The sequence below is a fragment of the Mus caroli genome, unplaced genomic scaffold (assembly GCF_978045245.1).
Source record: "Mus caroli unplaced genomic scaffold, Mus_caroli_1 scaffold_7, whole genome shotgun sequence".
Lineage (NCBI taxonomy): Eukaryota > Metazoa > Chordata > Mammalia > Rodentia > Muridae > Mus > Mus caroli.
This window is the reverse complement of record NW_028227262.1, coordinates 58,372,261-58,397,500: the sequence shown is the minus strand read 5'-3', so window position 1 is coordinate 58,397,500 and position 25,240 is coordinate 58,372,261. Positions and strand designations below refer to the sequence as shown.

Genomic DNA, 25,240 nt, shown 5'->3' with positions numbered 1-25,240 from the left:
AGAGCTCTTCAAGGTTTGCAGTGTCAGAAAAAGAGGGGGCCCTTCCTTAACCATCCCTCAACCCTGCTCCTGCACAAGTTAGGGGTGCAGTACCTCGGGTCATGGCCAGCTTCCAATCATTGTTTTCTCGGAAGCAGTTCGTCTCCTCGGCCTCAGCGTTCAGCAGCTGCTGTTCCATCTCATCTTCCAGCTGTAGCTCCCGGCGCAGGCTAGTGTGCTTGGCTGATACCTTGGATGCATAGGTCATCTTCTGGTGCACTCTCAAAATCTTCTTTTGTTCACGCTCCTTTGGGGATGATGTGCAGTCAGTGGGACCAGGACTCCTACTGGATGCATATCTCCAGTGCCCCTCTTCAGTGCCAGAGGCTGAAGGGTTCCACACACAGAGAGGACACACACACACACACACACACTTTGCTGAGCATTCTGTTGGTGCTCTTAGAGAGCCTGTGAGCTCTTAATACACAGCCTCTGGAGTTGAATAGAACAATGCCACTGAGGATGGGTCCCAGGAAGGGCAGCCATAACAAACACAAGTGCTAGCTCAGTGTGCATCCATGTAACAAACGGTACCAGCATGGCTAAAAGATGATCTGTCCATTCACCCAGAATCCCTTTATCTGATGCTGGGCATTTGATTTGCTAAAACTGAACAAGACTGGCAATTCCTCTGTAGGATGATTTGTCACCTGGCTGGAAGCTCATTGGTGGCTTCTTGTCTCCACTGCCCTGAACCTCTGTACTGCCCAGAGGATATTATCTTGATCCATCAAGGAGGGCAGGGCAGGGAGGCACTCTCTGACTGTAACAGCTCTCAAGCCCAAGTGCTGTTTAGCATTGCGAGCTTTGCACTGAAGCCTCCTTCTTCAGAAAGAGTCTCAGCAGCAGACTGTTTTCTGCTGGGACCCACCAGCTGCCACAACCCACTACCTGATAACCCTGAAGAACTCAGCAAATGCTGAATCCAGCCTCAAGTCCCCAACTGGTCCCTCTGCATGATAGTAAAATGACACCCTCAGGTGTGGAGAACATTGAGCCAATGCATGGGGTAGGGTGGAGCTGAGGGTCTGCTGGGTACAAGGGTTTAGACTGGAGACCCACTGTGTGAGGAGTGTCTGTATGGGAACTTTCTTGGTGGGGAGGGTGCAGGTTGGGCATCTGTAAGAAGGAAATTGAAGATTCTTCAGGGGTGAAAGGGTAGCATGAATTGCCCATGGACATTTTGCAGAAGGCAGTACCCCCAAGGTACTCCTAGGCTTGGAAATAGAAGAAATACCCAAGTCTGCATCCCAAGAAGAGGAAGGACCAAGGTGAAGGCCAGAGAGAGGCCTGCCTGTGTGTTTTCCATCCCTTCTCAGTGTGTCACATCTGAGACCCTTCTTTCAGAGCCCCAAGTTCAAGCTCATAGTCTCTCCTTCTGGAGCTGGGCATGGCTCACAGGCCCGTCCCAGTTTCAAATACTGAGGCTGAAGGATGTCTTTCACCCCATGGGACCTAGCATGGGACCCTGCAACCCTGAGAGAAGCAGATGCTAAGCCTGTGTTAGGGGACACAAGCTGCCAGGTTAGGTCAGGAGAAAAGAGGGGTGTAGCAGGGAGACTGCATTGTCTGGGCTTGTTCTGCTGTTCTGAGCTGGGGTTGTGGGATCTGGGGATGTCATGGCTCCTAATTATGTGGACAAAACAAGAGGCAGCAAGCTGGGGTACCAAGTGAGACAGGGGTAGGGGCATTCTGTGTATCTGTCCTGTGGGATTCCAAGCAGGGGAGAGGTCCAGAGGAGAGAACCTGTGGATTTGAGTCTGGCCTTGAAGGACAAGAAGGATGCTAAGAGAGAATGGCAGGTCTCACAGGGAAGAGTGGAAGAGGTAAAGAGATTTGCAGGGAAAGTGGGTCAATGATTGTTCTGGAGTAAGAGAGAGTTGGGAAAGGAGACATTTACCTGAGATAGGAACAGGGAAGAGGGGCTACTACTCAGAAAGAAGGGGCTGCCCCAGGTCCAGATACTTACTGCAATAGCTTGATTCCGCTCCTGCTCTCTGAGCAAAAAGTAATCCACATCCCTTGATATATGGAAAGGGTTATTTGAGCGGTCAGAAATAGTCACATTCCCTGGAGAAGGAGAAAACAGCCTGAATCTCAGGGGTCCCTAGGCCTTTTCTACCCAGCACACAGCATACAGCATTGGTGAATGTGTTCCCATCCAGCCACCCCCAAAGTCTTCTCTTGGGTCCTGAAGCTCCACAAACTTTCCTCTGTGGTTTAACCCAGGGGAACTGGGCTCCTTCCAAGCATCGGTCCTGGTGTGAAAATCCCAGCAAGGTTCCTTTCATGGAGAAGAAAGCCAGAGCCTGCTGCCCAAACATGATAGAACTGAGCAGGTTTTCTATGGGTAGAACAGGTGGGACACAGGCCAGATCAACTCCTGGAACACCCAGGGTGGGGGATGGGAGGACAGAAATCCATCCGAGTCAGGGCTCATGCTGGTCTGCTCTGTGAACCCCAGGTCATACCTTCTTCCTCTACACTGACCCAGATTCTAGTATGTTCACTAGAGGTGGTCTTTGTGAGCTCTGGGAGGCCAGGAAGTCAGAGGGTCCCATGGGGTCCTAATCCAGCAACTCAGAAATCTTAGGAATAACTATGAAAATCCAGGACAGCTCTGGGAAGCATATGGAGTCCTGGTATGGTAAACACTATTTGAGAGTCCCGGGAGAGAGGAAGAGTAGCCACAGGTCTGCTTTAAAAGCCCCCTGTCCGTACTTATGGCTACATGGAGTTTCAGTCAATTAAAAGTGAGCCAGAACTCTTGGGTGGGGCTTCTGGGATGGCCCTTTCCTTACGAGGCTGAGGTGCTGAGTGGGCAGTGTGGTGGACACAATCTAGAATCACCCAGGAAGGTATTGTCTAGAGCAGGCCTTTGGGCCTGTTTGTGGGGGGTTGTCTTGGTTTTGTTGATTGATTTGGGAAGACATCAGCCCACCATGGGCAGCACCATTCCTTAGGGTTGGGACCTGGACTGTGTAAGAGTGGAGGTGAGCTGAACCCCAGGCTTGCACGCATATATTTCTCTCTGTTCTTGGCTGGCTGTCTTAAGTTCCTGCCACCTTACTGTGACCTGAAGCTGTGAGCTAAACTAAGCCATTTCTCCCATAAGTGGATTTTTTATGGGGTATTTTATTACAGCAACAGAAAACTAGGGCTGACAGATTTTTTTTTTAATCTTTTTTGGTTCCTTTCTTCTTGCCTTGAGTCAAACACAAAGGAGCATATCAGCCTCTCTGTGACCACAAGACAATCTTGTATTTGCAAATTCTGGGGAGACAAAGACGGAGGACCTGGTCACCCAGACGCCTTCTTGAAGTTTTGGAGCTCAGCCCTGACTCATTTCTCACTACTCATTACCCAAACTGCCAACCCTCCTTGTATTGCCGTTGAGTTCTGTCCAACAGGAAGAGAAACACTCCCCTCCACCCTGCACCCTGGAGGCCAGCCTGAAGCACCCTAGGAGAGGGCCCAAACTTCACCTCCACCTACCCTGCTCAGGAAACTACCTTTGTTTTTCTTTGAATCTTTCCTCTTCTCTTCAATGAAGGAAGAGAAGCTGTTTATTAAATCCTGGCTGTCTCCTAGTGAGAGACAAGAGAGAGCAACTTCAGTGACATGTCTGGCGCTGAGAACTGTGAGCATACAACAAGGCTGGTGAGGGTTCCAGACTCATGGGGCACCAGTTTAGCAACCTCAATGAGCCTTCAGGTCTGCATCTGAGGTGAGGATAGTGACTTTAGCAACATGGAGAGATTTTAGACGCAGGTCAAGTGTCCCTAACTCCTCCCATGGCCTAGTGGAAATGTCAGAGGCTCATTCCTTAGGAAGCACCACCCACTTCCATCTAAAGAGGCCTTTCTGCTTAACCTGGCTCTGTGACCAAGAAATGTACAGTAAAAGGCCAGTTTGGTCCCCAGGATAGGCTTATATCTCCCTTCAGGCAACCTGAGGCACTTGCAGTCCAGCTGCTTTGTCACCTTGTCACCTGACACCCACAGGAAAGAGCCATGTGTCCCCCACACCTCCAAGTCTGCCAGGACTCCAGCATCCTGTACCCTGCCAGGGGAGCCAGAAAGAGCAGAACTTGGGCTAAGTCAGGGATGGCTGTGGTCCCCTGACTGTGGGCCCTGAGATAGGGAAAGTCAGGCCTGAGTGGAAGGATGAGGCTGAGCAGAACCCTAGAGGCCCAGCAAGCCTGTCTGACCAGCAAGAAGGCTCAGCCTAAAGCCTGGTGGACTGCAAGACGAGTGAAACTACAGTCTCACTCCAGGCAAAGGGTAGGGAATTCAGAGAGTCAGGCATCCTTCATTCTCCAGGGCTTGCTCTTGCCAAGTTATCCTGTTTTCTACAGTCTGTGGAGAACTTTCCTGGTAGTAAAATTCAATTATCCCACTATAAAAATTTCAAGATTTAAAAACAAAACACATCATAATCAAATAAATAGAACAGAACCAAGATCAAGTCCAAATTATACTTCAAATCTTGATTCTGAATTAAAAAAAAAAAAAAAGAGGTACACATGGCCCAAAACTCAGGTAGTAAGAGTTCTCAACCTTTGTGGTGTGAGAAACACCTTTCCCCTTTCCCCTACCCAACAGAGGTTTCCGTCCCCTTGAGAGGGATCTCCCTGGGTATACCGGCTTCAGGTTCATTATCCTCTGGGCTCAGCCTCCCAGGTGTGGTATCTCTAGTTTATCTAATATGTCTCCTATATCTCTAGTTTAAAAGACATGAGGGGCAGATGAAGGGCTCTAATAAGCCCGAGCATGGCAAACACAGCTCTTCCAGGTCCTACCCTCCCCCAACCCCTCTCCCTGGCTAAACCATTAGATAACACTTCTAAAGCTAGCTTCCAAGGTCTAGTCCTCTATTTGGCCATCTCCTCCTCCTGAGGCCAACCACCAAAGTTCAGCCATCAAAATGCTATACTGACCAAACCTGTCCAATCAAAATTAATCAACTTAGACTGGTGTGGGGCGTTCCCTTCCCTGTCTATACTGCCATTTGCCCATGGGCTATGCTTGCCTCCTTCTTCTTCAGAGACAGTCCTTTGTCCCTTTGAGGCAAATATTCTTCCCCTCCCCACCCTTGTTTCTTTTCCCTTCTCCCTCTTCCTCTGTCTCCTGTCTTTCTCTCCCTGCCCTTTTCTCTTTTACAAGAGGGACAAATTGATCTCCTTTGTGCTGAGAACTTGGTTGTGGTACAATCTGTCCTTTCACTGGTGAGTTGGCTCAGCAGTTACACACCTGCTCTTGCAGAGAACACAGGTTCTGTTCTCGGCACCCACGAGGTGGCTAATAACCATCTGTAATTCCAGTTCCAAGAGATCTGACACCCTCTTCTGGCCTCTGAGGGCATCAGGCACACATGTATACACATGCAGGCAAATCACCCATACACAGAAATCTTTAAAAAAATAAAACTTTTGAAAAATACATAAATTTGGTGGGGGAAAGAATGGATCAGGGAGGAGTTAAGGGGGAGGAGTTGGGGTGAATATGATCAAAATGCATTCTCATAAAGTCTCGAAAATTTAATAAAAATATTTGTAAGAGCTGTAGAGATAGCTTGAGAGTTAAGAGTAGGCACTGTTCTTCGACACCTATAAGGAAAATCCTTCTCTTCTGGCCTTCCCAGACACCTGCACACATGTGACAAACATATAAATGTATAAATAATAGAAGTAAATATTAAAAAACAAAACAAAATTCTATGCATTGCATGCACACATCCTCTACTTTTTCACTAAAATTCTTTTGACTACTTGCTGCAACATACATACACAGCTGACTCTTCGGGACCTGATGTCATGTGAGGAAGGCAGCCAGCCTCCATGATGGGTGGAATGAGAACAGGAGTCAGCACTGCTTCAGGGCTCTGTCAGTCCTTGAGAGAAATAGCCCCTGCATGGAAGCTTTGTTTCTCAGGAACATTCTGGCATCCACCAGCATAGGTGAAGAAACCTGTAAGATGGCTGAAACCCACAGTGGACTTCCTCATCTGCCCACAACCACCCCCCAACACACACAAACACCCTCATGGTTTCCCTTGCACTGATTGCTGATCCACTTTATATAGAAAGTTCATGTGAGCTGGGTGTAGTGACACGAGTGTCTAAAGGTTAGGTTTGACCAAAAGCTACTTGAGGGTGGCAGGGGGGGGAGGGGTGCTTATTTGGCTTAAGCTTCCAAATCATAGTCCATCACTGAAGGAAGTCAGGACAGGAACTCCAACATGGCAGGAACCTAGAGGCAGAGGCTGATGCAGATGCCACGAAGGGGTGCCACTTTCTGTCTTGCTCCCCATGACTTGCTCAACCTGCTTTCTCATAGAACTCAGGACCACCAGCCCAGGGATGACACCAATGGATGAGCAATCAATCACTAATTTCGAAAATAACTTTCGAAACAATCACTAATTAAGAAAATGCCTGCCGGGCTTGGTGGTGTACGCCTTTAATCCCAGCACTTGGGAGGCAGAGGCAGGGGAATTTCTGAGTTCGAGGCCAGCCTGGTCTACAAAATGAGTTCCAGGACAGTCAAGGCTACACAGAGAAACCCTGTCTCGAAAAACCAAAAAATAAAAAAGGAAAAAAAGAAAAAAAGAAAATTCCCTACAGCCGGATCTTACAGAAGCATTTTCTCAATTGAGGGCCTCTCCTTTCATATGACACGACCTTGTGTCAAGTTGACATAAAACTAGCCAGCCAGATGGGTCCTTCCAGGTCACTGGGATCTGTGTTCCAAGATCAGGGTCATTTATAGCCGACTCAATGAGCATGTCTTCTTCCACAAACAGGCATTTCATGTTGGTACTTGGAGCTGGAAGGGCTTCGTTTTGGACAGAAGGGTGGAGCTGGATGGCAAGGTCGGATGTGCAGCAGCACGCTCATTTAACTGGTTAAGAATCTCTATTTTAGGTGTCTTTTACCGAAATGTAAAGTCTGAAACCTGTGGCTTTGCACACACACACACACACCTAGCAAAAAAAAAAAAAAGAGCCCCTCATGGAACGCTGGGAGTTTTTTCAATCTTTCACCATTTCTCAACTTTGCAATGAGTTCTCAGGCTTAGCACTACCGTCCTAGGTCCCTTGCTCTGCCACTGTCACATGGACCTCGGCTCTGCACACTCCAGCTCTCTGAGGACCTGCCAGTGGCTGAGGCTTCCACCGTTCCCTGTCTTATCAACCTCCCGAGCGCTCGGTCGCATGAGCGCCCACTGGTGGCCAAGAGGAAGCTATGTTTGGCTCAACCACCGCAGTCCCTCATGTAAATGAGGACAACCAACTCAAAGGACAGTGGAAGCGCCCCTCCCTACCCCCTTTCTGGATTTAGGTACAAAGAGGCGCCCTGTTCTGGACTTGCTGTGTCAGTGGTAGAAGGCTGCAGCAGGCTGCAGCGGAGAGAGGGAGCAGGGAAAGGGTGCTGGGCAGAGTAGACGGAGATCCCGAAAGACAAAAGAAGCAGGGGAAAGGCTGGGACGCAACAAGAGAAACTGCAGCCAGGCAACAAGATGAGCTCCTGGGAGCCGCCAAACATAAAAGCTGGGGGTGGCAGCTGCAGTGCATGAACTCACCATGCTACCTAGGCTGCAGGCCTTGCCTGAGTCTTCTGCTTCCTGTAGTGAAACTCTTCAAAGACCAAATGATCAGGAGGCTCCTAAGTCAATCAGTGGGGGAACCTTGCCTGGCAGGGTTACCCTTTCACCTACTAAAAGAGTAACTGCATTTCCTGGGGTGCTCTCTCCCAGTATGGCCAAGAGTCTAAAGGGACCAGGGACAGTTTTCCATTCAGAGAACACTGAGAGGTTCACAAAAATGCTTCACGGAGGGGCCAGGCTGCCACCAGATCTCCATGGAGCTGATGCCGCTTGCCCTCTGTGCTCAAGTGATGTATGTACCCCCAGCCCTTGCTTCCCAGGCTCCCCACCTCAGTCCAACTTGAGCCTGGTGTAGACATGGTGTACGAGACTAGCCTCTGAGCTAAACCACCAGTTTTGAGAGTCCTGCTGGGCCTGCCTGCAAAAGACCATCATAGCTGGGTCTGCTGGATCGTATTTAAAAGGGAGAGAAAAGGTCATGGGACCCTCACCAAACAGTAGCCAGTCAACCCTCCCAAACAGCTTTATACAATTCTGCCCTCGTGGCTTGTAGTCTGTCTCAGGTCTCCATCTATGTCACTATAAGAGAGTCATCATCCCTGCTGGGTAAAGACTTTCCACTCCAGCCCACACTCCTATAAGTAACCCCTCACCCATGTTCTATAACAGTGGTTCTCAACCTTGCTAAATGCTGCAACCCTTTAATACAGTTCCTCATGGTGTCGTTACACACCCCCAACCATACAATAGTTTTATTGCTACTTCATAAACTTTGCTACTGTTGAGAATCATAATGTAAGTATCTATATTTTCCAATGGTCTTTGTCGACCCCTGTGAAGGGGTCATCTAACCCACACAGGGGTCGAGACAGGTGGAATTATACCTCAGCTGGAGACTTTCTGGTTGGAGAAGGTGGGTGGGAGTAGACATTGTTTATGTCTCTCCCTGGGAAGAAATTTTAGTAACAAGATACTATTAGATAGATAATGGCCAGGTCCTTGACATGCAATTCCTCTTTTTTTGAGGTAGGGGCGTAGGGTATGCTGCAGAGCCCTGGAGAACAACAAAACCCTAGCTGTGCTTCAGCCCTCAGTGCCCCAGTTTGGTATGCCAGTTGAACACGACTGCGACCAACTCACAGCAGCGATCTGTGCAGACAGAGCCCCTCTCTCAACACCCAGGCTAAACTGAGACACTGCCGCAGCGTGAGGGTAGGCTAACACACAGGGCCCTGGCCTCCCTGTCTTTGTCTCCACCCCATGTCCTTTCATTCACTCATCCTCCTTGGGATGAGTCTGGGCTGGAGTTGCTTTGAGATGTTAGTTCTGATTTCTTTTGAAGAGCTTCCAGACAGCTTCCTTGGTGGCTGTTTCTCTACTGCTCCTGGTGGGTAGAGAGTCTCTGCTTCCCATCCTTGTCTGTCTTAGCAACACCATCTTCTGTGTTTGTTATTTATCGATAGTGGCCTAATGCACGTGAAGTGGCGTCTCACCTGGGCTCTGACTTTAAGTTCTCTCGTTTGTGTCAGACTTAGTGGCTGCCTGTATATAATTCAAGTCCCTTGCTCACTGGGGAGCAGGGTTCTTTACAGCTTGTCTTTTACCCTATCAAAGATATCTAAGTGTCATATCAATGTCTAACTGTCCCAGATAAGAGCCAGTGGGGCTGAGATGGTGGCCTTCTCTATTCTATCTGAAATTAACCTGCCTTGGGTTTCTAGAAGATGAGGTCACCCTGGTCTCCAGGGGATGCCTGAATTAACCATCCTCTCCACCAGGCTAATGTCCTGGAAGCTGTATGCATCTGACTAGAGTCCAGAGTTTAAAATCGGATGTTTAAGGAGGAATCACTCAAAACTCGAATAGGTGACCAGACTCCTGAGGGGTCAAAGGAAGGAGGTGCCCCATGGGGAAACTGAGGCAAGAGTCTCCCAAAGGACTGGTGAGATGGCTGGGTTAGATGCTTGCTAGGAGGCCTGATGGCCTGAGTTTGATCCTCAGAACCCACATGATGGAAGGAGAGGGATGATGCCCTGAAGTTGTTCTCTGACTTTCACACACACACACACACACACACACAAGCACACACACACACACAAGCACACACACACACATACACACACGTGATTTCTTTGAGTCAGTACAGAATGAGAAGATAGGGGGAAGTAAAATATTACTAAGGGTATGTGAAAATGTATAAAGAATCATACTTATTTCCCATATATATATATATATATATATATATATGAGAACACACACAAATACTGAAGTTATGTCACTTGATCTGACAATGCTTTTCATTAGAGCCATATACTAACAAAACAAAACAAAAAACAAAAAACCTAAACACCAGCATAAGAAATCCCTTTTTGAGTCAGGGGAGTCAAAACAATATAAGCCGTTGTTATTGTCCTTGGTTGACTCTGAGGGTCAAAGTTCTTTTTCACTGAAGGTGTCATGTACTTTGCACACAGGAGGATCCAAGCTGTGTCTGACCTGCAAGCCTCCTCCCTGAGGACTCACTTCCCTAGCACAGGATGGTGCTGCCCAAGCTGCCAAGGGAGGAAAGCAACCAAAGGTCCTGCGCCGCTCTGATGCCTATGAACCACATGACCACCAGCATGGCACTCGTCTTGGCAGTAATTACCAGATCCCTAACTTAAGTTAGGCTAGTTAGGACTTAAGTTGTGGGCTAGTATACTGGCTAGTTTGGTATCAACTTAACCCAAGCTAGAGTGAGTCATCCAAGAGAAGGGAGCCTCAGCTGAGAAACTGTCCCCATAAGATCCAGCTGTAAGGCATTTAAAAAAAAAATTATTGATCAGTTAGGAGAGGGCCCAGCCCGTTTGTGTGAACTGTGATATGGAACTGTGAGCAAAATAAAGCCATTCCTTCCCAAGTTGCTTTGACCATGTACTGTTCTGTGATGAGAGGTGACGTCATCTGTTTGCAGCCTTGTTTTTTAAAGGAGAGAGAATATGGGAGAGTGGGGGCTCTAAATATCCTCGAGGGAGCAAGTATGTATAATAGTTCATTTTGTGAAATCACACAAAGTCTCCATTGGTGGCAGCTGGTGATGAAGCACATTCCTTTCATGCTGTGGGATTCTGAATCTGCTCAAAAGCATGAAATGTCTCCAGTTTTGTTTTAAAATAAAGCTTTTTTTGCAACAGGGTTTCTTTATGTAGCCCAGGCTGGCCTCAAACTCACAATCCTCAATAGGGTCTCCTTATGTAGCCCAGGCTAGCCTCAAGCTCACCACCATCCTCTTGCTGCATGGCCCCAGTGCTGCAGTTACAGGGATATACCACCATTCATAGGAATACTCAATGTGTGGATTCATGGGATAGGCAGGGATGGGAGGGCATTTTTTATTATGTGGAAGAAAAGACAAGCTGTAGACTCATGTTTCTGCTTAGATGTGAACAGAGCTTGCTTGGAGATGGCTCTGAGCATCACTGTGGTGTCCGGGGAGATGTTGGAGGTAGGCTTTCCAATAGGTTTGGACTATGCAGGACTTGCCCTAAAAACACATTTTTTTTAAGCAGAAGAAAAAAGAAAAAGAAAAGAGGTGGCTCTGATTTGAAAGCTGAAGGGAGCAGACAATACAGGAATGATAACACTGTCCACCTCACAGTTTCCTAGGTGCCACCCAGTGTGAGCACTGACAAGCATCCATGTCACTTGGCCTGGGACCAGCCAGCCCTCCTCCTCCAGACTCAGCCTAGCAGCCACAGCAGAAAAGAAGCAGAGAGGCTTGCTTTTACAGTGGCATCTCTCCCTACCTGCTACTGTCTGCTATGTGTTCTTTCAAGTTCATGCACGGAAGTCCGTATCCCCACAGTGCCTCAGAATGCAGCCTTGTTTGTAAATAAAGGCCATTGCAGATGTGTATAGGAAAGCTGAGAACATTCTAGCATACACCCAAGTTCACAGTGATAAGAAGGACGACACTGGGGCACAGACACAGGAGGAACTCTGGAAGAGCAAAGGCAGAAGTGGGTGGTGCCCTTAAGGCCAAGGGCAGTCAGGATGCCAAGTGCCCACCAGAGGGCAGAGGCACCTGGGTCAGACTCTCCACAAACCTCAGAAGGCACCAGCCCTGTGCTCCTTTTTCTCATGGCAGTCAAAGCTTAGCAATAGGCTTCTACCAGCTAAGCCATGAAGCCCTTGGTGGGGCTCTGCATCACAATAGCCACAGGAAAAGCATGCATGGCGTTGCTTTAGAACTACTTCAGCCTTTGAGTGAGTTTACACCTAACTGTCCCAGGGTTCCTTTTGCCCTCCAGGAGCCCCCACCCCAGCTCAGTACTTACTGTCTTCGATCATTTTCACGGAGAACCTAGAGGACCGTGCCTTGAACGCCATGGCTGAGGATCAACCGGTGTGCAAAGCTTGGCCTTAGCTGAAGGAGATTCTCGCCTGGAGAGTGACACAGTACTTGAGAGGATGGTTCCCCCAAACCCACAGTCCACTTTGAACCTGAGTGACTTGCATTTCCACTATGTGGACTAACACTGCCTATTCCCTGCATCCAGGTTCAATGGGATCTACTATTCCCCTCCTGGGCAAGGCTGGCCCAGATCTTCCTGTTCTCGGAACACACCAACTTTGGTCTGCCTGGAGCCTCTGGGGAGCCTCTCACCTAGGTGAGGTTGGAAGGGTGAGGGGCGGGGCATCTCCCTTTAAAACTGAACTCAGATGTCACTCTGAGAGACCTTTCTGCACCAATGCATGTAATGACCCTTCGTTTTCTTCTTTACAAGGTCAAGTGGTTACCTCTTACAAGACTTTTATTGCGTATGTCTTCCAGAATGCAAGCTGCACGGAAGCAAGCCCTCTGTTCCACCTGTTAGAGCTCCCGACGCTATGCTATGTTAGGCTCCCTTCAAAATGAAGTGAGTTATCCTGTTTGCAGAAGCTCAACCAGTGTTCCAAATCTCAACGAAGCAGGGCGAGGGTGGAGCCCAGGATTGCTTGCAGTCTGAGCCATCTCTACCTCAGCCAAAACACTACCAGAGAATCCTGCCTCCTAACACCCCAGCTTCTCTTGGCACACCACGCCCTGGGGCAAGAATGCAGCAGCAAGGGGATGGACCGGTGCTTAAATGGGGCCTATCATAGATAAAGTGGAAAAGAGCACGGAAGGACACAAAGCCTTGCAAGGGACCCAAAAGAGTATTTGATCTCGGACCAGAACCCCCTAGCCACCCCGCTGGACCCCACCCCCAACCTCCCGGCCCAGCCCCGCGCGCACCAACCAGCCGCGTGCACTCAGCTTGCTCCGAAGCCTCGGTCGGCAATTCTCCAGTCTTCTGGTCCTGAACTGCGTTTGCGACGCCAAGGCAACTATTCTCACAGGAGCTGTGATGTCATAAAGCCCCGGAGGCGGGCCCGGGCACACTGGGCGGGCTGGCGAGCCGGCGGGCGCGGAGTACTGTGCAGGACTGTGGCAGCTAAAGAGCAGAAGACACGGACTCAGGGAAGGGACAAGGACTAGAAGCAGAGCGATCTGGGTTGTTGCAACCCGGTGACAGGGTATGTTTGCCCAGCGCACTAGCTTCTCTCACCCCCAGATTCTCCTGCCCATCCGTAAAGGATTTTGTTGCAGCTAGGGCACAGCCAACAGCCTGGCTCTTCAGAGAATATTTAGGAGTCTTGGGGCCGGGGAGGACAACGGTAAAACAGTCTACAGGCTAGGAATGTGCCAAAGACAGTCTCCCTTAGCTCCGGGCGCTACTCAGGGTCACTGGCGCCGCCTGGTGGGTGGAGAGATAGAACCAAGGCAAGAAGGCCAGGGGTAGGAGTGTAGGGGGTAGGAGTGTAGAAGGATCCTGGAATGAGTCAGGGACCCTTGAATCACTAAAGGGAACAGTATCCCGCAGGGCAGTCCAGCGCTGGGCATGGGGGAGCAAGGAAGAAAGGGTGGGCCCTGCATATGTGGTTTGTTGGTTTTGTTTGTTTGTTTTTTATGCAGCTAGTGTTAAATACTCTTTGCAAGCAAGTGGCTCCCTGCCTGGTGTTGGAGGAGGGCCCTTACACTGTGGTCTAGAATTCCCAATATTCTGGCCTCAGCTTCCCAGTAGGCTGTCAAAGTAGCCAGACAAACTACAAAACAAAACAAAAATAACAGGAAGAAAGAAAGGAAGAAGAAAGAAGGAAGAAGGAAAGAGAGGGAAAGGAAAGGAAAGGAAAGGAAAGGAAAGGAAAGGAAAGGAAAGGAAAGGAAAGGAAAGGAAAAGGGGAAAAGGGGAAAAGGGGAAAAGGGGAAAAGGGAAAAAGGGAAAAAGGGAAAAAAGGGAAAAGGAAAAAAGGGAAAGGGAAAAGGAAAAAAAGGGAAAGGAAAAGGAAAAAAGGGAAAGGAAAAGGAAAAGGAAAAGGAAAGGAGAAAAGAACAACAGTAAAACCTGCACCAGGTTTGGAGTGCTTATTTATTCAACCAGTCAAGCAAATATTTCAGGAACCGTTCATCTTTCACACCACGAGGGCTTTTATGAATTTAGAAAAATAAGCCACCAAAAGAGAACAAATAAGGTTGCTACCATTCCTGGTGTTAGCACACTTGTTCTGAGTCCCCGGTGAACCCTCACAGGGTGTCCTTTAAGCCAGGTATTGTTCTCAGCGCAGATCCATTCAGTACTTACTACCATCCTGATGACTAGGTCCAGTTCTGAACCACCACCCCTCAGCATGAGGAACCAATGTGAGCCTAAGATCCTAGAAGAAAGGCACACTGGGTTCAACATTGTACAAGCCAGAGTGATCGGTGAAACCTCAAAGACTGCGGAGAGTTGGAATGCTGCAAATCTAGAGACAAAATGATCTGAGGTAATACTAGCCCTCGAAACAGCCACTGTGATTGACAGAACATTCTTGTGACTGTTACGTAACTCTTCTTGGAATGTTCACACCTCTAACTTCTACCAACACAAAGGCCCCGAGAATGTCCTCAGATGGCATCTGAGTCCCACAGCAGAGAGCTCCAGACCCTTCCTTGTAACCCAAGTCTGTGTTCCTTGGCCATAGCCACTCAGTGTTTGGCTAGTTACTTCCTGTGAAGCAGAGCTGGTTTTACGTCAACACCCGTGAAGGCAGTTACCCAGACACGCTCCAACTCCCACACCTCTTGTGGATCTTATGCATTATTCGAAACGATGTGTCTCATACCAGAGATCGGGGAAGCCTGGAGGCATGCTCGGTAAAGACAATAAGCTTTCTGCTGTGCCTCTTGGTTACTCGGAAGGTTAGAGAAGAGATCATCTAGAAGATGTGGCATGGTATGGAAATTTAAACAAATTTTTACTTACGGGGTGGGAGAGCTCAGAGGACAACTTAGAGGAATGGATTCTCACTTTCCACCCTGTGGCTTCCTGGGATCAAACTCAGGTGAGCAGGCTTGGTGACAAATGCCTTTGCCTGCTGAGATCTTTAATCTTAGTCTAACATTTGATGATCAAAGCTTATTTTAAAAATTAAGGAGATGGTGTGTAATAAGGCCACTGTAGCTGTCCCTGCAAAAGCCCTCTATGTAGTGGCCTGGGCCCTCCTACAAATCTCTTTCCAAGCCGGGCGTGGTGACGCATGCCTTTAATCCCAGCACTCGGGAGGCAGAGGCAGGCGGATTTCTGAATTCTAGGCCAGCCTGGACTAACAAAGTGAGTTCCAGGACAGCCAGGGCTATACAGAGAAACCCTGTCTCAAAAAACAAACAAACAAACAAAAAAATCTCTTTCCATCACCAAGTATGTCTAAAGTTCAAAAGTTTTCATAATAAAATGTTCTGGGAAAAGCTATCAATATTCCTAAAGGGGAATTGTTCTCTTTCTATCCTTGAAAGGCGTATGGGTCTGGGAACAGAGGGCAGACAAGAGGAATTGCGCCATGGGGATTCTCAGATCCTAGCACATGCACACACACGTGCACACACACACACACACTCACATATATACACACAAACACATACACACACATACCACCCTGCAGGGCCAGCACATGAGGCACAGGATGAGGGAATCTGGAGACAGCCCAAAGCTATCCACAAGTATATACTGTCAGGACCACCACTGACCTTCAGGGTCCTCTCTGGCTGTGTCATCTGAATGCCAGAACCTTCTCCCTTCCCCCAAAGTCTCTGGCTTCCAGGGTGGGAGGTTGGACTTGAGGAAGGAGAACACAGGACACTTCCATCTGAGAAAGGTATCACAGATCTACCGAGAGGGCAGACACCTCCAATGGGTATCATCGATATGGTCAGGAGCCCACTGCCCATTGCATGGAAGCAAGATAGCTCAGAGGTCAGAGGAGGAGAGTAAAGCCTCCATTCATCAGGGCTCTACAATGTGGGATAACTTTTGGCTCAATTTTCTCATCTCTAAATGGGACTATAATAAAGGGTGTGTGGTTAACAAAGAGATGGCATTTAACAGGACCTCAAGTAAAGTTTATCTGCCAATATGTGATGCCTGAGGGCTGTATCTGCTGATGAGGTTCCTATGTAAGTAAGCCTGTTGTGTAGACTGACCTGTAGGGCATCTCAGCTTAACTGCAGTTATTTCAGTGAGGAAACTAGGAAGACATGAAATCTTTTTTGTCCAAGGCTACACAGCTGCTAGGGGGCCAACTGGGAACGTAGCCCAGCCTACTAGCCAGGGCCCTGTGCCTCTTCCCTGAGCCTGAGAGAGGCAGGCTTTGCAGCTAGAGAAGGAAAAACCTTGGGACTTCCAGTTGGAGATGAGCCTGTTTATTGCTCAGCCTCCCTCCCCTGCCCCACCTCTACTGCTCAGCTCTGCAGGCCTAGACCCAGGGACCCAGGTGGACCTCTACTGCTCAGCTCTGCAGGCCTAGACCCAGGGACCCAGGTGGCCCTAGAACCTCCAGGCTGTTCTTTGCCTAGGTATCTGGAAGCTTAATGTGGAAAAGAACGGAACAATCACAGGATGCCCCAACTTCAGAATTGGAGCGCCACCTTCCGAAGGTCAAAGGCCAAGTCCCAAAATGCTTGTGTGGAAGTTCTTTCTGCTCAGAGGTATGTTCTGGAACAGGGCTGGCTATGCTTTGCGGCCAGTGCAGGGCTCCATGTGGAAAGATGACTGTGGTCTGGGCCAGCTACTCTCTGCTGAAGACCTCTGAATTTCAGAAGAAAGCTGTGCAGGGCCTGAAAGACCTAAAGACACCCCACCTCACCCCACCTCCAGCACATGCCCCTATATTCTTGTGCTGTGGCAGCCCTATGGTGCATACAGTACTTGCTTTCCATCTCAGGCAAACAGACTAATGGAGTCCTTCTCCTGTCAGTTCAGGCAGATCATTCCATTGGATTCTGGGAAACAAACAGGCTGAGTTTTGTCATCTACATCCCAAGCAACAGAGCTGCTATGCTCATTGGATCACAAACTCTAAGTGAGTCTCAGAACCTAGTGTGAGATTCTCCTAGCTTTGAGCATCCAGGAGAGGGCAGCCTGGGGTAGCACCATTATGACCTGTTTAAAGATAAATGGGCTCTAAACAGGGAGATGGAGCAGCTGAGGAGGATGAGGAGTGGGGAATAATAAAGCCAAGTCTAGGGGACACGCATGCCCAGAGAGGGCTGGATGTTGGGCAGTGTGGTGGTTTGAATGAAAGTGGCCCCCATAGGCTCACAGGGAGTGGCACTATTAGGAGGTGTGTCTTTGTTGGAGTAGACATGGCCTTGTTGGAGGAAGTGTCACTGAAGATGGGCTTTGAGGTTTCAGATGCTCACTCTAGGCCCAATGTGATACACTCTTCCTGCTGCCTGTACATCCAGATGTAGAACTCTTGGCTGTTTCTCTAGCACCATGCCTGCCTGCATGCTGCCATGCTTCCTGCCATGATGATAATGGTCTAAACATCTGAAACTGTAAGCCGGCCCCAATGTTTTCTTTTATAAGAGTTGTCTTGGTCATGGTGTCTCTTCACAGCGATGAAACCCTAAGACAAGGAGCATGGTGTTGGGGCCAGTGGTGACGGGGAGGCAGGTGCCTGCAAGGTCAGTGGATGTGGTCCAGAAGCAACCAGAACATGGGTTTCCCTACTCTCCACAGAGCATAGGTTGACAGGGCCACTGTCAGATGCAATGTCACCTTCAGCTTCAGGAAGAGGATCGAGTGGAGGAGAGGGCAAGACAAGGGTGGAGAAGATGACAGAAAGCAATAGCCCCTGTTAAGCAAGAAACAGTAGTGACTTAGAAGAAGGTGGGGGCGGCTGGGGAGGAGAGGGGTGGTTGGTACTTGCTTGGAAGGACAGGTAGAGTGGTCTAGGGGCAGGGAAGGCATGATGCCTGAGCTAGACTTCACCGCCATAGGGGAACTGATGGAAGTGTGTGCAGAGATGGAGATGCAGTGGGCTCACTGGCTCTAAAGATCAGTCATGTGGGGGTGGAGCCTGGGTTCACACTGAGGCTGACCCCTCTGTGACACCTGAACATGGAAGGATGGTGTTTACTGTATCCCATTTGCCAATGGAGATGGGACCTTTTTCTAGAGTGACAAAGATACTCTGGAATTACATGGTGGTGACTGTACTCTGTGATACAAAGTGTGTACTTTAAATGGCACTGAGGTCTTAGAATGTGAGAAAAAGCAAGCCATGTCTGCAGATGCCAAAGCATCAGCGAGAGACACTGGAAAGACCTCAGAGGGTAGTCTTAGGGACTCCTGAGGTGGGATGTACCTGGGAGGCAATGCATGGCAGCTGATCCCTCAGTCATCTTAGCCATGGCTCCATCTTGCTGCCTTGTAGGTGTTGCTGACAGAAGTGGCCCTGGAACACTTTCTTCCCTGAGCTCTGGGCCAGTCTGGGTTCTCTAAGCCAAACTAGTGCCTTCATCAGAAGCAGAGTATCAGGGCCTGAGGTACAATGTGGCAGAGTGAGACCACGACATGGTGCTAGCCTTGAACGGAGGAGAGACTGCTGTGGACTGTGGGGGGGGGGGAAGATGAGACTAAATCAGGCCCTCAGGCTGGTGAGCAGAAAGGAAGAGAATTGGGGATGGGTAAAAAGGAGGAGGGAGAGGAGGAACTACCTCACTGGCCACTCACAGAGCCACTACCTCATTGGCCCTCCATCAGCACATGCTGGCATGATCTTAGCAAGGCAGATCACTGTGGGAGTATTAACATTTTGACTCAAGAATTGTCTCTGCTAGCAGTGACTCTGATAAGAAGTCTCACACAATGGGAACCACACCAGACCACTTCCCAGCAAATCCCCTTAGCTAAAAACAAAACAAAACAAAACAAAACAAAAAACAACATAATGTCCAGCTTCCCCAGACAGGAAATCATGTGGGAGGGCAAGACTGAGCCCTGGGGTACCTGACCCTGGTGATGCTGGTGAGAGCCTGGGCACCCTAGTTTATGGTAAAAAGGAGGTGGGAAATTTGAACAGCTCCACCATGTCTGCTACACATGTGAGGAGGGACAGAGAAGATCTCTGATCCGAGGCAGGAGTCTTGTTCAGGGCTCACCCAAACAGCAGCCCAGAGGAGCACAGCCCAGGTTCTGCCCTGGGCAAGTGCAGGAAGGAATCACCCCCACATGTCTGCATCTTAGGATAGCCATTAGTTCTCCAGATTTCTATTTTTTCTTACAATCAAGCTGTAGAAATTCATTCTTCTGTCATAATATAAGCAAGTAGCAGTAATTCCTCAATGACACCATTGCCCTGTGGTGCCCAGCCCTGGGCAGCGACTGAGGAAGTCTTAAGAGCCTGATCTGTGTACCCCCGGCTGCTCCACACCCTCCACACCCTGGGCTCTGAGCCTACCCAGCATGAAGCTTGGTCCAGGCCACTAACCCCTCCTCCCTGCCCCTTCCTAACCTAACATGTCGGTGGCTCAGCCTGGCCACCCCTGACCCCAAAGTCTAGGCTAATATGCTCCTAGTGTTCTCAAAGCAGTGGTCACTCTCTAGTGCCTAGGTGGTGATTCTCACAAGTACATCCACCACCAGGCAACCCTGAGCCCAGTGTACCTCAGTGTAGGATCCAGACTCTGCCAAGATGGCCAAAGCTACTCATGATTACTTAATATTTACTTACCTAATTATTTTCAGATAGAGTTTTACTATGTAGCCCAGGCTGGTCTGAAACTTCTTGTGTAGATCAGGCCTTTAGTCTTATAATCCTCCCGCCTCAGTCTAGAACAGAAGTCTCATACCATCATGTCTGTCTGTGTGCATGTCAGCTTCAGGTGCAGCCACCCCACCTGTCTTACTGGGCAGGTAGCTCTGCTGGTGGCTTTATCATGTGTGGGTAGGTGTGGCATACATGCTGCTGTGCAGACTATGACTTCAGAATAGACCCACAGGTGGAGCAATGTCTACACCCACCACCGGGTGTCGCCCGTGCTAGCTAGAGTCCTGGGCCCCAGTGCTTGCCTTCTGTCCAAAAGGGATTTACAAAAAAAGGAACCTTTTGTACCCACCAGGCGAAAGGTTCCCAGTGACGCAGACCTGTAAACAAATTGCAGAGACGGGAGCTGGGGACCCACGTCAGGGGAGACCGTGCAAACAGAGTGCACTGACCTTGCTCTGCTCGCCCTGGTGTTCCTGGGGGAAGGAGTACAGGTGGAGCCCGCAGCAAAGTTCCCAGGCCACAATGTCCCGACAGTACCTTCTTTGGATAGCTGTTAAAATCTGCAGAGATGTGGTGAGGTTGAGAGCCTCGGGGCTTACACCTGCCCAACTCCCCATTTTTCCCTCCACCACCTGAAATACCCTCTTCTACCCTGCCTGGTTCCAAACTTTCAGGGAATTCTAAATTCAAAGTCAGCACCACCCCCAGCTCAGCAGCACCTGGCCATCGTCAATCCCCAATTTGTTATAGATCCCATCTGCGCTTACATTTACACCAGATTTCTATTGGAAGGTGGACATCATACCTCAAAGATTCTACAAGGCTGATTGGATGAATAAAATTGCATAAACATGGAGGGTTGGAATGTTGCAGGTCCAAAGCCAAATTATCTTGGACCATCTTTAGGTCCTTTAATAGTCACTCCTTGCCCACGGCCTGTCTAACCTAACATCCTATGGCTAACACCTTAAACTTTTTTGGATATATTAGCAAACCAAAAGCTAAGAAGTCAAGACAGTGCCTGAGTCCTAGAGCAGTCCTTTGCTTTAACCTACAATCTAATGTTTCTATCAAAGTATTTGAAAAGTGCCTTGACTTCCGACTTCCTTCCTTCTGTTACTATGACCGACAAGACTTACTGCACTGGAGTGTTGGTGATTGGCATACTAAGTACGCCTCAACACTACCTTGTTCAGTTTCACCCAAGGTTGAACTTAACCCCCAGATCCTTTGCCCTTCTGGGGCCACTTTGTTTGCTGGGCACTGTGAACCACAGCCACAGGGGGAACGTGTGGCTTCAGTGCTGCTGGAGTCACCCACTGCAGGAATCCAGCCCAGGTCGTTTAGCCATTTGCCATTGAGAACACTTATCTGTGCCATGATTTCTTTCACGAGCAGCACATGTCTTCATGCTCGGAGAGACACTGCTTACGCATGCTCACTGCTGCCTTTACCACTCAAGAGTCTGTACATAAGTCCATGTCACTAGATCTTGTCAAGCTGCTCTCCCAAGCCACTCTGCCAACTATGCTCCCCAGCAGGCGAGTCTAAAGCTCCTTTGAGGCATTTCCTTGCTGCTGTAGAACGCAGTTCTCCAAGTATGACAGCAATTACCATCTTCACAGCAGCTGTGACCACTGGCAAGAGTCCTGTTGACTTTCCCCCACAAAAAAAGCAATAGTAGGGAGGTTGTGACACTTGACCTGATGCACGTGGCATCTGGGGATCATGGCACACTGTGGAGGCAGAAGGTTAACTGATGGGGGAAGTCCATGTAGGCAATGGTAGGAATATACTCATCCACTCTCCTGTAAATAAGTCAAATAAACTCATTGGTCCACCAGGATACTTGAGTAGAATCATACTTTGGTATGAGTTTGTTTTGCTTTGCTTTGCTTTGCTTTGCTTTGCTTTGCTTTGCTTTGCTTTGCTTTGCTTTGCTTTGCTTTGCTTTGCTTTGCTTTGAGACAGAGTCTCTTGTAGCCCAGGCTGGCCTGCAATTCATTATGAGATCCTGCTCCTCCTGCCTATGCCTTCCTTGTGCCTCTGATGCTGGTGTGTTCCACCACCAGCACCATGGCTTCACGGTGGCTTTAATTTACCTGCTTGCACAGGACAGTGAAGACCAATATCTTCCCAAGTGTTGATTGGCTCTCAGCTTTCTTCTGTGACATGTCACTGAATGACCTTTGTGAGTGTCCTCCTCTGTCTGTCCCTGGCAATCTGCAGTCTGTATCTTACTGTGTTTGTTCTTTGTTAGGTACCTTCATTGCCCAAAGCCTTTGCAGATGTGACCTTTATGTTTTTGTCTTACCTCACCTGGAAAGCAGTTTTGCATGTATCCAGGTGGGAATTTAATTTTGTCTTATCTAGACAACCACACAGTCATCTATTTAAAAGTCTGCCATCTGAGGCTGAGATGACTTGGTTGCTTATGTGCTTGCTGTTTGGTTCTGGCCTGTTAGGCAGTCCCACAGATGTCATATGCATGACCTTGCAGTTTCCTCTCCTAGATCTACCTCCCTGGGCTTGCCTGCTTGGCTTATTGACTCCCCCCACAGTTGTCATCACAGGACCGCCCTCCTCTTCCTGTATTGGATCCATGTGAGAATTGTCTTGTGTTTCCTCCTCCTTTCTTAGTGAAGCATTCTTTAAGACATAGATTTCTGAAAGACTCACTGGAGGGAAACTTGAAAGAGCTTGCATGTCAACAGGATCAGCTGGTGGATAGTTTAGCTGGGTACAGAATTGTGGGTTGGGATCATTTCCCCCTAAGATGCTGACAGCATTTTATACCTTGCTGGGACAACTGAAAGTTTAAAAAAAAAAAAAAAAACAGCCAATGCAGGGGCCCAGTTAGATGGCTGAGTGCATAGAGATGCTAGCTACCAGGCCTGAAAACCTGATTTCAATTCCTGGAACCCACTTAGTGGAAGGAAAGAACCAATTCCACAAATTGTCCTCTGGCATCTACCTGCATGTGCCGTGGCCTGCACATATAAGTGTGAAAAAATAAAATAGCCAAAGTAATACATCCAGTTTCTTGTGCTTCTCTGGAATCTTGGTGCTCTCCATCAGAACACAGAGATTCTGGTCCCTTGGGTGGGTCTTGGGCTGTCTGGATCAATATGACTCTGCCTGATTGCCAAAGCTAGATCATGCATAAAATCTGATATATCCTTTTCCATGTGCTCTCCTTGGATACTTGGAAGACAGCCTCCAGGAAGTGGGGAGGTCTGGTTATATAGAGGACCCATGTGTGGGTGCCCTAGCTAATATCCCTGCCAAGATCTCAGCTCACTGGAAATCAGTATCTACTCCTAGACATGTGAACGCGCAGTCTCTCAGATAATTCCAACCTTTAGACTTCATATCACCCATGATGATGCTATGTGGCAGAAGTGGAGTGTTCCCCTTCACACAAACCCTAACCAAGGAGAAGATTTGTGAGCACAATAGATGTTGCCACTGTTACAGGTGCTAAGCTTCAGGGTGTTTATTAAGCAGCTAACGTGGCTGGGATGCCCATATCCACACCAGCTGTAGCAGGAAATCTAGTAGAATTATTCTATTTAGAATAAACATTAGAATAAAATAATTGTTCTCTGAAAGTACTTTGACTAGAAGAAATCTTATAAAAAACAGTGATTGTTTTCTATTATCTATAGAATTGTTTTTCTGAAGGAGCCTTACAGTCTTTGAATGACTTGGGTCATAAGATGGTCTGGCACACCTGGAATGTCTTACATTATTGAGTGTTGCAGGCAGTGCACAGCAAGGACTAAAGTTACTGGGGTTTGATTTTCCTTCAGGAAACATATAGATTACATCAGGGACTTTAGTATGAAGAACTTGTTTTAACACCCCCCCCCCAAAAAATGTGATATATATATATATATATAATGTTTTGCATGGCTGATCAAACATTGAGTCCTCAGAGGCTGGATCTCCCAGCCACCAGCAAAGCCTTAATTCATCCTGTAATGTAACCCTCTTTCTTTGATCATCCCATGGGACTCAGAACACCCCACAGCCAGATACTAAGTAGACCCAGAGGAAGCAATTGTAACCAGGTCTTCCCTGCACCTAAAGAGGTCAGCACATTCTTATGAAATTTCAATGCTTCTATACCATCAGGCTGGGAGTGAAGCCCAGTCTTAGAGCACTTGACAACCTCTATAAGAAACTAGTTGATAAAATGTAGCAAAGAATGAATAGCTCCCACATTTTCAAGAGTCCTGACGTCTGGACACTTAGCTAGTTCTCAGCTTACCATTATTTATCTGAAAGGTGGGCACCATGGCAGGTCTCCACCCCTGGGAAACTTAACTGAACAAGGAGGATGTAGCCAGTGGCATGAAGGTGACAGGGACATGACAGTACTGGCCTGAAGTACTTTTGTGCTACCGTCTGCTCACAATCTGCTCACAACTGACCCAGGCCCGTGTGGAACTGGTCCACCCCAGAGGTTGTCAGCAAAGAAACACTTTTCCCCTGAACAAGGTGCAAAGCAAGGTCTTTGCAAATTTTTGGGGAACTCACCCAGGAGCCACATCCTGGGGCCTCAGGGACAAGGTTCAGAATCAGAGACTATAGCCTCTAGAACAGAGGCAGCTTAGTGACCTCAGCAAAACACTTGTCACTGTGCAGCCACTGAGTGAGGGGACCCCAGAAGGGATGAGGGACATCCTAGTCCCCAAGGGTAGAGCTGCAGCATGCTTGTCTCCCAGGCCCTGCTCTTCCACAACCCCCTTGGCTCCCAGACTAAGCAGGCTGGCTTAGCCTTGATCCCCACCAGGAAAGGTTGCTTGAGCACTCCGCTCACGACAGCAAGTGCAGCTGAGAACAAAAGATGCCAAATCCTCCCAGAGGAACTTTCTCACGGATGGAGGCCCAAGGGACAGTGCAGCAGGCTAGTGGGCAGCAGGCCAGGCCAGAGAGACCAGGGCCTGCAGAGAAGCTGCTTTCAAGAGGGGGAGGGGTGGTTGGGGGTTGTTTTTAATGAATGGTCAGGGGAGCCTGGGAGACAGGGTCCTGCAGGAGCAGGGGCTTTCAGTCAGCAGGCAGTGGGGGCATCTCAGACCTAAACATAAGAATGGTGAGTGACCCATGGGTCTGCACAGTGGCTCCCCCGGTCAGTGACTGTGGGATTCTTGCATCCCTGGGTAGGCTGGTTCCTGATAGGGGCACAGGACTTCACGTTACTGCAGAAAAGTCCTTGTGGGAGCAGGGGATGTGTGTAGGGGCAGCTGCAGTGGTCTAAGTGCTGAGCCCGTCACCACATCATTCACCACAGTAGGTTTTTGCCTTAGTTAAGAGCTTGCCAGGTCTCAGTCCCATGAGTCTGATCAGAATACCTTCTCATGGGATCAGGGGTTTTTTATTCTACTCCATGGGGGAAAAACTGAGGCCCAGAGAAGCCAAATACAAACTCTACATAAGTAACTGCAGACTCGGTGTATCTGGAGACATATTCCAAAATTGCTCCGCATCCCGAATGT

The 25,240-nt window shown here is 48.7% G+C and overlaps 1 protein-coding gene across 5 annotated transcripts in view; it reads right to left on the bottom strand.

Moving 5' to 3' along the window:
* Cfap100 (cilia and flagella associated protein 100) overlaps positions 1 to 19,895 on the bottom strand; it is a 32,858-nt gene extending 12,963 nt beyond the window's left edge. The window contains exons 1-6 of one of the 5 annotated variants that reach the window (XM_085840322.1): positions 19,704 to 19,895; positions 12,904 to 13,102; positions 11,963 to 12,068; positions 3,552 to 3,626; positions 2,009 to 2,109; positions 94 to 286 (exon numbers count right to left, since the gene is read on the bottom strand). In XM_085840322.1, the coding sequence (XP_085696448.1) occupies positions 94 to 286; positions 2,009 to 2,109; positions 3,552 to 3,626; positions 11,963 to 12,014 (421 nt within the window). In that variant the 5' untranslated portion in view covers positions 12,015 to 12,068; positions 12,904 to 13,102; positions 19,704 to 19,895. Of the gene's footprint in view, positions 1 to 93; positions 287 to 2,008; positions 2,110 to 3,551; positions 3,627 to 5,291; positions 5,866 to 11,962; positions 12,069 to 12,425; positions 12,569 to 12,903; positions 13,103 to 19,703 lie in introns of those variants that run through there. The other 4 variants (XM_085840323.1, XM_085840324.1, XM_085840325.1 and 1 more) reach the window with 4 other exon arrangements.
* Between the last annotated feature and the right edge of the window lie 5,345 nt (positions 19,896 to 25,240).